At 44.8% G+C, this 14,190-nt stretch overlaps 1 protein-coding gene across 2 annotated transcripts in view; it reads left to right on the top strand.

Annotated features, from left to right (window-relative positions):
• Positions 1-276: 276 nt before the first annotated feature.
• GIPC2 (GIPC PDZ domain containing family member 2) overlaps positions 277-14,190 on the top strand; it is a 50,956-nt gene continuing 37,042 nt past the window's right edge. The window contains exon 1 of one of the 2 annotated variants that reach the window (XM_030573953.1): positions 277-601. In XM_030573953.1, the coding sequence (XP_030429813.1) occupies positions 344-601 (258 nt within the window). In that variant the 5' untranslated portion in view covers positions 277-343. Of the gene's footprint in view, positions 602-694; positions 829-14,190 lie in introns of those variants that run through there. The other variant, XM_030573954.1, reaches the window with a different exon arrangement.

The following is a 14,190-nucleotide window of genomic DNA, read 5'->3' as shown; positions in this document are numbered from 1 at the left end:
TTGCTGCATCCACCTCAGAGGTTCTTGTACCTGTGCCCGGAAGGCAGCGCATGGCTGCGAGCGGGAGCAGCAGCAGGTCCCTACAGCCCAGCCCTAACAACTTCATTCCCGCCCCGCGACAGGCGGGATTCCTTTAAACGGCCCCGGGGCTCGGTGCGGCCCCGGGCACTGCGCCAAGCTGCTCCCTCCCGCTGGGCTCGCCCGGTGCCTGCCATTGGCCGGCGGGCGGCTGCCATCACCTGGCGGCGGGGATGGGTGTGCCAGCCGGCAGTCCGAGCGAGGGCAGAGTCCAGCCCGGGGGCGGGGGGAGCAGCAGGGTCCCCAGGCTGCTGGGGCGCGCGCCATGCCTCTGCGGCTGCGGGGCAAGAAGAAGGGCAAGTCCAAGGAGACCTGCAAGCTGGTGGAGAGCGAGGAGGCGGCTGCGGCCCGCGGGGGAGGCGATGCTGCGGCCGCGCCGCCCGCGCCTGCCCAGCCCGGGGCCCGGCTGCTCTTCCACACGCAGCTGGCGCACGGGAGCCCCACTGGCCGCGTCGGGGGCTTCACCAGCGTCAGGGAGCTGTACGAGCAGATCGGCCGGGCGTTCCGCATCCCCGCCGCCGAGGTGAGCGCCGGGCACTGCCCCCCTCCAGCCCCTGGCTCGGGCAGCCCCGCCTGCCACCGCATGGAAGCTCCGGGGGGGACCCATATTGTTCCCCGTCCGGCCCGGTGAGCGCAGCGCACCTGCCCCGGGGGAAGCTGTCCTGGCAGGGCGGCTCCAGCTGGCGGAAAGGTGCAGCTCCCCGGGGGAGGGGGCGTTGGCTTTGCAGAGGAGTCTCGCTTTGCCCTGAGGTAAGGAGCCGCTTTCGGCGCATCGCCGCGTGCGCTGGGGATAGGCGCAGGAAGGCGGGTTGTGCCAATCCCGGCTCCAGGGAGCCCTGGCTTTCGCCATGGCAGTGCCGCTTGCAACAAAAGTTTCTGTTGCTCTCCCACGAGAACAACAGGCGCCCTGCGGGACGTTCAGTGCCACACGGGAGCGGCGTGCAAACGGCTTGACACATGATATTGGCACAACGGGACTCACAGAGCAGCCTTTGCACAATTACATTGCCTCTGAGGAAGTGGGTATTCACCCAGGAAAGCTCATGCTTCAATACATCTGTTAATCTGTAAGGTGCCACAGGACTCTTTGTTGCTTTTTACAGATCCAAACTAACAGGGCTACCCCTCTGATCCTTTGCACAATGGAACCAATGGCTACCTTGTTTGAAATTGGTTGTTGTCTCTTGTTTAAATATATTTGAATGAAAGGAACATCAGGGGCTAGATATCCAGTCAGTTTAAAAATGAGTTCAGAGTAGCTTCAGGTAAAACAGCTGCCTCCCCCCTACCCAGAGTTTCTGGTGCCCTAGGCAGAATTCAGGGGGTGGCATTTTGTGTGCTCCCCAGGGGGTACGCTGGAACTTCCAGTTCTGCTCCCCTCACACCGCCAAAGAAGGAGCCTCCCCCGAAATGCCGCAGGTGACAGTGGCAGTCATTGAGCTGCTCAATTGCCTGCCACTGTTTTCCGCGGCACATCTGCAGAAGGTCCTTCTTCGGCGGCTTGATGGGAGCGGAACCAGAAGCTCCTGGGCGCCCCGTGGGGAGTGCACAAAATGCCGCCCCCCGAATCCTGGCGCCCTAGGCAACCACCTAGGGTCGCCTAATGGAGGCGCCTGGCCCAGCCCCCTCCCCAGCTCCCTGCAAATTGTTGTAGTTTTACAGTTGTTTTTCTGTTTTTCAAAATGTTTTTCCTTCTCCTGTTGCTGTTTCAGAAGACCCACAGAAATGGAGGAGACAGTGGACTGATTACATGGCCAGTGCTGTCAAGTGCAAATACAATTTGTTCTCTAATCACTATCGCCATATCTGCACTGGGGGGAAATGTATCATAGAACCATAGAACTGGAAGGGACCTGGAGAGGTCATCTAGTGCAGTCACCTGCTCTTATGGGAGGACTAAGTATTATCTAGATCGGGGTGGGCAAACTTTTTGGCCCGAGGGCCACATCGGGGTTGCAAAGCCCTATGGAGGGCCGGGTAGGCAAGGCTGTGCCTTCCCAAATAGCCTTCCCCTGCCTCCTATCTGCCCCCTCCCATGTCCTGCCCCCTGACTGCCCCCTCAGAGCCCCCCGACCCATCCAACCCCCCTGCTCCTTGTCCCCTGACCACCCCCGCCCCTAGCTGCGCCCCAGGGACTCCACACACTAGCCAACTCCCCCTTCTCCCTGACTGCCCTGACCTCAATCCACACCCCCGCCCCTTGACAGGACCCCTGGGACTCCCATGCCTCTCCAATCCCGGGCCCCATTCCCCATCCCCGACTGACCCACCCCGCAAGAACCTCCACCCCATCCAACCACCCCCTTGTCCCCTGACTACCCCTCAGGACCCCCCACTCCCTGGCCCCTTACCATGCCTGAGGCAGTCATGCTACTGTGCTACCCGGCAGGAGCGGTGGGCCAGAGCGCAGGTGGTGTGGCGCACTGAGGCTGTGGGGGAGGGGGACAGTCGGGGAGGGCGCCAGGGGTTAGCCTCCCCAGCCGGGACTCAGGGACCAGGCAGGATGATCCAGCGGGCCATAGTTTGCCCACCTCTGATCTAGACCATCCCTGACAGGTGTTTGTCCAACCTGCTCTTAAAAATCCCCAATAATGGAGATTCCACAACCTCCCTAGGCAATTTATTCCAGTGCTTAACCACCCTGACGGTTAGGAAGTTTTCCCTAATATCCAATCTAAAACCTCCATTGCTGCAATTTAAGCCCATTGCTTCTTGTCCTATCCTCAGAGCTTAAGAACAACAATTTCCCCCTCCTTCTTGTAACAACCTTTTATGTACTTGAACTAACACATTTTAACTAGCATGGTGTTCAATACAATTTAGCACTTGTAAACTAAGGAAAACACATTTATTGGGCTCAGTTTTGTTAACTTGTATAGTAGGGAAGAATAATTCTCTTCAGAGCAGGAATTACTGGGCTACATGATCATAGTGGTTCCTTCTGACTTAAAAATCAGTAGATGTAAGTGACTACAAGATGCCAAGGTATGAAAAATTAGACCCACGATTTTTAACCTTAGCATTCCTTTAACTTCAAAATTATAGAGTAGTGAGGGAAAATTAAGCGAGCAGTGTAGGATGCTCCCTTCCCAGCCAAATAAATAATTAATTAAAAGGCCAACTATTAAGGCACATGAATAAAAGTCGTGGTAGGAAGGTCCACCCTTTCCTTAATAGAAACCCTCTTTGATCCCTTTTTGAGTCAAGTTTTAAAACTTGTTTGGATTATGGTTTACTTATGTTTGTAAATGCATTGTTTTCATCTTAGCATGACAGTGACCCTATGCAACTGTTCCTTGATGTAGCTGCGGAAACTTTACAGCTTTAAATGTCAAACTAAAATAACATGCAAATATTTTGAAATACTTAAGTTTGATTTTTACAATTAAAATTTTGGGGTTTTTGTTTTGTTTTATAAAGTTTGGTTGTGTCTTGTCACTATTGTCTGGTTCCTTTTCTTCTAGTATAGTGGAAAAAAGAGTAGATTTTGATCTAGGAGACAGACCTAGCAGTGTTTCCTTTACTAACATCGTAGTAAATTATCACAAAGAGTGGCCATATTGTTGAAAACATAGTCTACCCAGTCATTCAGTTTCATTTGGTAATTAAGAAGTAACTACATTTTTCATTTCTCCCATGCACCAGTTGTCCTTCCCCATTTCTCTCTGATCCTCTATTCCTCTTCCCCTTTGATTCTCTATTCCCTTCAGTTTCCTACAAAACCATAAATTCTTAGAAATGCAGGGCTGGAAGGGAACTCTAGAGGTCATCTGGTCCATTCCCTTGCACAGAGGCAGGACCAAATATATCTAGCTAGACCTCTCCTGACAGGTGTTTGTTTTACCTGTTCTCTAATCCAGTGATGGGGATTCCACAGCCTCCCTTGGAAATCTATTCCAGTATTTAACTATCCTTATAGTTAGGTATTAGGAAAAACTTTCTAACCTAAATCTCCCTTGCTGCAGATTACACCCATGACTTCTTATTTTACCTGCAGTGGACATGGAGAACAATTGTTAACCATCCTCTTTATAACAACCCTTAACATAAGACTGTTATTAGGTTCCCCCCCTTGGTCATCTTTTCTCAAGACTAACCATGCCCAGTGTTTTTTAAACTTTTTCTCATAGGTCAGGTTTTCAAAACCTTTTATCATTTTTGTTGCTTTCCTCTGGACTCTCTCCAATTTATCCACATCTTTACCAAAGTATGGTGCCCAGAAATGGACACAGTTGTCCAGCTGAGGCTTCACCAGTGCCAATTTCAGTGGAGTAATTTACTTCCTGTTCTTACATACAACACTCCTGTAAATACACCCCAGAACGATATTAACCTTTTTCACAGTTGCATCGTGTTGTTGGCTCATTTTCAGTTTGTGATTTATTATAGTCCCACATCCTTTTCAGCTGTAGTGCTCGCTATCTAGTTATTCCCCATATTGTATCTGTGAATTTGATTTTTTCCTTTCTAAGTGTAGTACAGTAGTACCTCAGAGTTATGAACTGACCAGTCCTGTACAGCGGTGGGTGACCAAAATTGGACTCCAGCAGAGGCCTAGCCAGTGCTGAGTAGAGTGGTACTATCACCTCCTATGACTTGCATTAAATGCCTCTGTTAATGCAACCCAAAATTATATTTGCTTTTTCTGCAACAGCATTGCAGTGTTGACTTGTGTTGAGGTTGTGATCCACCACAACTCCCAGATCCTTCTCAGCTGTGCTGCTGCCAAGCCAATTATCCCCCATTTGGTATTTGTGCATCTGATTTTCTTTCCCTAAGTGCAGCACCTTACATTTATTTTTGTTGAATTTCATTTTGTTGTCTATAGTCCAGTTCTCTAATTTAGCAAGATCCCTTTTAATTTTAGCTCTGTCCTCTAAAGCAATGGTTCCCAAACTTTAACAACCTGTGAACCCCTTTTACTAAAATGTCAAGTCTCACGAATCCCTTCCTAAAAATGAATATTTCCAGGGATTTTCTCCTTTACCTGAGTATAAATTATAAAAGAAGTGATCTTGGAAATATAAAATTAGTTTTTATGACATGCTTATTACACACTATTTATTATTATTTATCATTACAGTATTTTTTATTACAATATGAAAATGGCAACAGTCTTCTGAGATCTCACTTTCATAGCTTGTATCACTTTGAATAAACCTGTTATAAGACAAAGCTTATATGTTTTATCAAGGAGTATCAGATTTGAAACAGCTTGAAGGTATTTAAGAAGCCAACTCAGAGAGTTCCTCTTGCACAAGCATTCAGATCTTGAGCAGTCCAGGCAAACGACACACGTTACAACAAAGCTTAAACTTGTTCTTCATAATAATTTTAAAAACAATACTAGCTGTCTATTTAATTTTAAAAACAGCAGAAAATATCCACCTCCCTTTCCATTTCTTATAAGGAGTCTTGAAATTTAAATCTCCTCAGTGTGGTAGATATGTTTGCTTTGATCTGCTTAGTTCTTGGAAATCCAGGCTACTGGCCCGTGCTGGGGTTGCTAGGGACAGCTCTGTCCACCATTAGGGAATTTTTTCCTGAGAGCCTCCTGTAACATTCATGAACCCCAGTTTGGGAACCACTGCTCTAAAGTGCTTGCGATTCCCTCCCTCCATCCTCCAGCTTTGTGTCTTCGCAAATTTAATTAGTATGCTCTCTATTCCTACAGCCAAGTCATTAATAAAGATATTAAATAACACTGGACCCATTTCCATCCAACCCCATCTCTCATTCTTGACGGCCCCTTTGGGACCCCTGCCCCATCCAGCCACCCCTTCTCCCTGTCCCCTGACTTCCCCCTGCCACCCCACCCAACACCCCCTCCTTCCTGACTCCCCCCCCGGGATCCCTGCCCCCATTCAACCCCGTTTCTCCCCCCATCCACGCCCCCTTACTGCGTTGCTTGGAGCACTGGTGGCTGGTGGTGCTATGGCTCGTGGCGCTACATCTGCTGCCACCTGGCTGGAGCCAGGCCATGCCACCGCCGCCACCACGCAGCACAGAGACCAGGTCAGCTGAGTTTTGCAGCTGTGCTGCCCCAGGAGCTCACAGCCCCGCTGCCCAGAGCATTGCGCCAGCGGTGGAGCCAGTGAGCTAAGGCTGTGGGAGAGGGGGAACAGCGGGGGAGGGGCTGGGGTGAGCCTCCTAGGCCAAGAGCTCGGGGGCCAGGCAGGATGGTCCACATTAGTTTGCCTACCTCTGCTCTAAGACCTTAGAGCAAGTGTATACATTCTTGACATACAGTGCAATGCCTTCTCCTTTATTTCCATACCTATCCTTCTGGAACAAGCCATATCCCTCAATGTTGGCCCTCAGATAATGGAAATTGTCCCAGCAAGTCTCTGTAACACCAGTTAAGTCATAAGTTTCTTCATATATCATGACTTCCACTTTATCCTGCTTGTTCCCCATACTCCTTGCATAGGTATACAGGAATCAAAGATATTTTGCAGACTTCCCTGTTGTTTTTCTTCTTGTGTCTTTACTGCAATTGTGGTTTCTAGTCCCTTCTCCAGACTTCATCCCTTTCCCCTTGTCTTCATTATTTGAGCCTAGATGCTCATGGGCTGATTTTTGTCACCATCCCCCATAAGACCTTGTTTAAAACTGTCCTTATTGGGTTAGCCAGACAATGTCCACAGTTGCTCTTACCAGTAAACTGGAAGAGATCCATGAGTTAGAAAAACAGAAAGAAGCAGCTACAAGGATTCAGGGATACAGAGCTCAGGGACCCAGCAGTGAAAGGACTGACAAAGTAATTTAGTGTCTGAGAAAGCAGAGGAAATATTAATCCCGGAAGTTAGACAATTTCAGATGGAAAGACAGCAGGTGACTCCATATTAGTAGAAGGTACCAACATTGAGATGTGTTTGGGTTTTCATTGGAGGAACAAGCCAGCACCTGATTGGAGGGCAAAGGGGCACTGGAGTGAATGAGGGAACACTGTGGTGGATTGAGCCTTCTGGAAATGTGGGAAGTTTGGACATTTAAAATCCTGCAACCCAAAACTATCTAAGACTGACTTAATCCTCAATAAGCAATACAATCCATCAACCCCATTCCCATATAGATATAAATATAATTAATGCATATATCTTCCACATTTTTGCATGGGGAATAAAATGTACACTGTAACTGGAAAATATATTCCTGTATTTTGTTGGATTTATGCCACCAGTGTGTATAGGGGAACTGTGGCAGAGGTTGTAACAATCCCCTCAAGAGTAGAAGTGTTAGTTCCAGCCCCAGTGACGGGAAAAGCAAATACTGTTGGAGAGGACACTATGGATCCATCTGGTGATTTGCTGGTGGCATGCTCCCTTGGGACTACACAAAAAGGAGTGAGACTGGTGTGGGTAGCTAATTTAGCACCAGAAACTCAGATATTAAAACTTGGCACTCAACTGGGGAAGTTACTTCCTTGTTCTGGATATGAAGGAATAGTAAATGTCAAAAGTGATATTTCCTTTTGTAGGGCAGTGGTCAATATATTGGGCTCCCAGTTTGGCGTAAAGATTGTGTTTACATAGTTCTTTTGATTATGTTGCTGTTTGCTTTGTAGATGTAAAGGTGTGGAGGAGCACTGCAACAGCTGTAACATGCTGGCTGGGTGACTAGCACATTCACAGTTTCTAAAGGGTGTGGCTCCTCTCACATGTGAAGGACCCTGTTTCTCCATCTCAGGAAGTAACTGTGAGAGGAAATTCTGAGGTATGAGTGCTTCCTGCCATGGGGAAAGAGGGGAAAAACTAGTAACACCATCTGCAGTAGGCAAGCTGCCTCTTTTCTCTCTCTCGGTAATAAATAAACAGGTTTTTGTTGTTTATTGAGGTTGTGCCTGTGTCAGTATTCCAAGGATTCTGCCTGCTTGTGCTAACCCACCAATAAGCAGACTGAGTTTGCATAGCAGTAGGCTGTACGTCCATCATTAGGCTGTTTGATGTAAAGCTTGTTTGGTATCTGGGTTCTATTCCTGTCTCCATCAATGGCTTGCGGGGTGACCTCAGACAAGTCACTTCTGTGTCTCATTTTCTCACTTGTCAGGATCATTCCCCATTTTACCACTTTGGTAAAGTGCTCTAAGATCAACTGATGGAAGGTACTTTATGAGAGCTAGGTGTCCATTATTATTTAAAATATGAATTTTATATTATTGTGTGATACTTTTATGATTATATTTTTATATGACTGTGTCACTTAGGGGCAAATTTTGAAAAGCGTTGACTGATTTTGGTTGTGTGTTGATGCATTTGCCTCATTTGGGATGGCCTGAACTTGTGATTAGTGCTACACTACGCTACCCTTTGCTCCCTATATATAACATAATAGCCTTTTCTTTTTCTTTTTCCCTTAGCAAACACCACCTCTGTAGCCTTGGAATTACTGGGGTAGGGGATATTGCACAATAGGAAGACTGTCTATTTAATCTATATTTTATGCGTATCAGCCCACGGAGTTTTCTGGCCAAATAAGATTTCCTTCTGTTATGGGAGCTGTACAAGATAACACTCTTGGCAAAGTAAGGATCCTGGATATCTGCTAATTTCTGTGGCAGTGTTGATTTAAAGTTGGCATGAAAGGGCACAGCATAGGTATGGTGGCTTGAAGATCAAATACTTTTTTTGTAAGCAGGAGAGGGAAAGAGCAGAAGTATGATGGGAAGGAGAGATCAGGAAAATAGTTTATACATGGAAATACACATTTTTTTTTCTTGATGAAAACATGTACAATATAGGAAAAACTTTTTTGAGCTTGAATTAATTTTATGAGGGGTGTATGAAAAGTGTACTCTGGTGGCTATTGTTTAAGCAGTAATACATTATTTTGATTAGACTTTTATATTAAAAGTATGAAAAAGGGTAATGAAGCCTTTATCTTCTGCATTGGCAGTCCTCCAGAATATAACAAATATAAGTATACTTTTAACTTGTAGATGCTGTAATAGTATAATATGTTGTATAGATGTATCTTGAATATGTTACTTTGTATATTTAGTTGTCCTGATTAGAAGCAGTTATTCACTAAGAAAGGACAGAGAATACAGGGTGATTCAGTTTTTATTTTTGACTGGCTGACACTCTTTCAGGCTAGTATGGAACTGACGCATTTGTAGAAAGTTCTGCAGCCTTGTAGGCTGCAGTGAGAATGCCACCCAGATGAAGGCTAAATAAAGAAACTCTGGATCATGTTTCTAAATATCACATTTCTGCTCTGTTGCCAATTTTATCTGTTCAGAGGTGTGAAACAAGTTACTGGATGAGTGTCCATGTTTGACAAGGTCAAAGCAAGGGCACTATATTTTTCTCAGAAGCAAAAAATTGATAAAATAACATTTTGTGGAAGAGCAACATAATGGAAGAGCATTAAATCACAATTAAACTGATCGAGTCATTATCTAAATCGTGATACAAAGCTGGGAACATACCATAAATCTTTGTAAAGGCATTTTGAATTGGGCTCCCTCAGGAAATAACATATTTGATGCTGATGGCTTCAAAAGAATGGTTATGTGAAAGTAAAATGTGGGTGATGATGGTGGAGTGATAATTAACCAAAGAATGTTTAAGTTACCTATTAGAATAAAACTGAAGTGTGTTGGATGAATCTGTAATACTCAGTGGCCAGCTGATGTGCGACTTTCTAACTGGCTGCTAAAATAAGACATTAGAATGTAATGGTTGTTTGGCCTATATGAAATGAGTTGGTGGCTTTAAACCAGTTCCTAATAATATAAAAGTTTCTAGAGCTGTGGAGAGGTGCTTAGGTTATAAATAAAAAAAATCAATGAATGATGTGCATAGGATGGAATAGACTGCAGTTTGTTCATTCTAAACTGTGAGAATTCTGCAGTGCTTATGGGGTAAAAGCAGCAACCCTTCACCCCCTCTTTTGTCATTAAACCAAGCAGATCAGACTCTAGTACACAAAGACAACATGTCTGCTGGGTAGGATGGTGCCATTTTTATAAAGGCAGTTTTCAGAGTAAAACAGCATGTTAAGAGCCAATTCATTTTTGTTCAGACTAAGGTCTGGTCTAGAACTTACATCAACATAGCCACATATCTCTGAGGGGTATGAAAAATCCACACCTCTGAGAGAGACCACTAACCCTCCGTCTAGAAAGTGTTAGGCTGATGGAAGAATTCTTCTGTCAAAGTAGCTACCACCTCTTGGGGAGGTGGATTATACCTACACTGATGGGAGAACCCCCTCAGGCCTGCGTAGGTAATATCTATGCTGAAGGTGCTACAGCAGCACAAATGCAGTGCTACGACTGTGCTGGTGTGTGTAGACATACCTTAAGACAAGCAGTAGCACTGCGGATTTCTGGATGCTTTCTTAATTTATAAATAGATTAAAAACGTATGTTTTCGAGAATGCTTTCAAGGCTATTCTTGCTACTATTGCTATCAAGGCAATTCCAAGATCATTTTTTGTTTCTCCCACTCACCACCTTCACACTATAATAAAATGCCTGTTCAATGGTTAATGAGCCTTATCTCTACCTCTAAATTGATTTAAAATTAGGAAATATATTCTTAAGATGTGAAGACAGAGGACTCATACCAGATGTTGCATAGGCTTTTTTTAAGTCAGTGGCTCCCAGTAATTAAATTCTTTATGTAGCCTGGCAGTATGTGCCTTTCATTTTTTAAGTTGATCTGAACTCATGCACAACCTCAGTGCTGAGTAACAGGTTAGGCACCTGCTTCTGTTCTCACAATTTAATTTGGCTGATTTACTAGAGTTACTCCTGATTTACACTGATATAAATGAAATCAAAACCAGACCGACCCAAAGGGCTGCTACCAGATTTTTTCCAGGCATTTCAAAGTTGATGGGAGTGCAACAAGGGTGCTGAGTCAGGAGCTGACTCAATATCCTACTGTTATTCAAATTCCCCACCACTATAGATTAACTGGGATTGAATTAGAGGATCAATTAACCAGTGGTGCTATAATGAAGGGCTAATTAGAGGGGAGAGGCAACCTCAGCAGCAGGGAGCAAATAAATGGAGAGGAAGGAATCCCTGGAGGAGGAGGAGGAGGAGGGAACTGAGAGGCTGAAGAAAGGCAGAGGTGGCTGCTGTTAGTATTGTCCCCTTCCTCCAGTATATGAGGGAGGGGGATAAGCCTGCTGGAACAGTATAAGGACATATGGTGGAGGTGAAAGAGAACTAGAGTGGGTGTGGTCTACACTTAAGGTGAGAGAGGACTACAGGGGACCACCCTGTGACAGGGAGATCAAACTTTTTTTTGAACAGGCGTAGCAGTTTCTTTGAACCACATCCTCTCAAGCAAAGGCTGCTGTTCTCTGTAAACTGTGGCATATTTCAATGACTGACTAGATAATCAATGCGTGCTATGAATAAATGTGCGTTCTTCTTTCCATGAAGAAACAAAGATAATTTTTTTGACTTTGCTACATTATGTATACTATTCTGCAGGCTGCTTGTTGTTAACACTCTGTTATGTATGTTTTGAAAATGTCTTGATATTGTAATAGTACAAAATGAAAACTAATTCAAGGTCCTTAATGTTGCTTCTCACAGCAAAAAGATTGCCCCAGAAATGTTTTGTTCAACAGTGTCTGTTTTGTTTGAGAAGAAAGCTAAAGGTCAGCTTTATATGGTGGACAAGTTTCTGGAGAAACAACCCTCCACGCCGCCCCAAAAATATCCACCATAATTCTGAGAAAGACTTGTTTACGATTTAATGTAGTGGTATTGCAGAAAAATCTTTCCTAGTTAGTTAGCTCTGTTCAGCTCATTCTCCCACCGAGGTGTGGAACTTGTTTGCCTCAGTGGGAGTGGCTCTTCAAATTCTCGCATGCTTATATCATTGTTCAAACAAAAATATGTATTAATATTAGCAAAAGACAAAGGATCATGATTTTCTATCCACTTTTCTACTTTGAAGTACTATATGCTATTGGAAGCTGATGTTCAGATTGTTCTAGGGAACAAGAGGTAATAATGTTAAGCCATTGGTTCCCTCCAGAGTTACTCTGATTGGACACTGAGTTGTTTCTATCTACAGTTTCATTGGGGAGCACCATAAATACTCCCACCATTTGCACCACCCCCACAGACCACCGGGATATACAAAAAGACCTGTGGGAGGTGAAGTGGACAGGTAGGTATTGAGAGTTCTGCTGGCAAAAGCTGTATTCTGAAATTGTCCGATTGGGGCATAACAATTTTTTTGAAATTTTATGCTGTAGTTGTGTAGAAGGATGTAAAAAATAGGGTGTGGAGGGAATTCACCACCATCAACCCAACATCCACAATGTTCTGAACAGAAAACCTCTTCCAGGAGGCAAACAGTTTGGGAATCTTACTACTTGGGCCTGCAATTTGGACTCTCTTCTCTCCTGGTTGGTATAAGCTTTGACAGGGGAGCTGGGTTGATGGTGGAAACAGAGTGCAAAATAAGCAAGATATGTGCTCAGGAAACCACTTCAAGCTGCTGATGATCTCCCCAGATTCATTCACCTTGCTCATGCCTCTGGGCCACATGGAGGTTAGCCTCTTAACAGAGATTAGGGAGAGGAAAGGTAGCTTGTGATGTTTCCCAGCAGTGCCTGGGCTTGCGAGGTACCTTGCTATCACTTGCCGTTAGCCTTGTCTGTACCTGCCAGGGGTCAGCTGTCCAACTCTCCTTGCTATTGGCAACACAAGCATTCCTCTCTAGGTCTTGCAGTCCCTGCTGCCTCTCGACAGGTTAGAGATTGGCACACTCCAATCATCAAGCCATCCAAACATCAATCTGGAATATCCAGATTTGCTGGTTTCAAAGAAACAGCACAGCCCAGTTTACCAGTCAGAACTTAGGTCACCTCTCTGCTCAACACACAGCACTTATATATGTTATATTGAAATCAAGTATAAGTTTATGTAACAGAGTGTAGAGATTCAAGTAATAGCAAGTTAGAAGTATTGCAAACACATGGTGATATATAAAATAAAATCATAGCACACATTCAAGAACCTAGTCTTAATTAATTAGATACTCTTATGTCTTGTAGAGTGTGGCTCAACCAAAGTCCTCATAGTAATTCACAGTCAGACTTTGCTGTGATTCCCCTTTTCATGAAACATGCTGTCAGTTTGTCTTGTAGGTGAAGGACCCAATGTGTTCTTTTGCCTCCCAAAATATACAAGTCCTATCTTTTTGTCTTTATTCATAAACAGGATAACCCTCTGCTGCTTTGTTTATTCCTTTAGATTTTCTGTTGTAGATTTTGCAGCCTTTCAACTGGCACCTGGTTTAGTATGCAAATAGGCCTCCATTGTGAGGCAGACAATACACAAATGGCCAGATACGGAGATAAGTGTCTGTTACCTGCTCCCTGAAAGGGACCTGTCAGAGGCATGTTACCTCCTCGTGACCTACCTTAACTCCAAGACCTTAAGAATGTAATTTTCAGTATAGATACATAACTTAAATATTCTCTGTACATACATACATTTTTCAATGATTATGATGTAAAGTGGACTACCATGTCTTGGTAGAGACCTTACATGTCATTCTTTGGGCTCGTCCAGACTAGGGGGGGGAAATCGATCTTAGATACGCAACTTCAGCTACGTGAATAACGTAGCTGAAGTTGAATATCTAAGATCGAATTACTCACCCGTCTAGACGGCGCGGGATTGATGTCCACGGCTCTCCGTGTCGATTCCGGAACTCCGTTGGGGTTGATGGAGTTCCGGAATCGATATAAGCGCACTCAGGGATCGATATATCGCGTCTAGATTAGACGCGATATATCGATCCCCGAGCAATCGATTTTAACCCGCCGATACGGCGGGGTAGTCTGGACGAGGGCTTTGATGAACTATTATGCATATATCTGACCCAGGAAATCCCTTTAAGACCCTGTGCAACTCCTGTACCCTCTACCAGTTGGTACCAAGAGGTGTCTGGGTCTTACAGCTGTGAGCTGAGGTACTGGATAATATGTACCTTCTACCCTGCACTCTGCTATTTCTTCTCTGCAGAATTTGAGCTATTTAGTACTTTTCTTGTCATATGAGTGGATGGGAATAGGGCCTTTAGTATTGATGGTTGGATGGAAAATGGGGGTCATCACTTAAGACCACAA

This window comes from Gopherus evgoodei, chromosome 8 (genome assembly GCF_007399415.2).
Source record: "Gopherus evgoodei ecotype Sinaloan lineage chromosome 8, rGopEvg1_v1.p, whole genome shotgun sequence".
Taxonomy (NCBI): Eukaryota; Metazoa; Chordata; order Testudines; family Testudinidae; genus Gopherus; species Gopherus evgoodei.
This window is presented reverse-complemented; position numbering and strand designations above follow the sequence as displayed.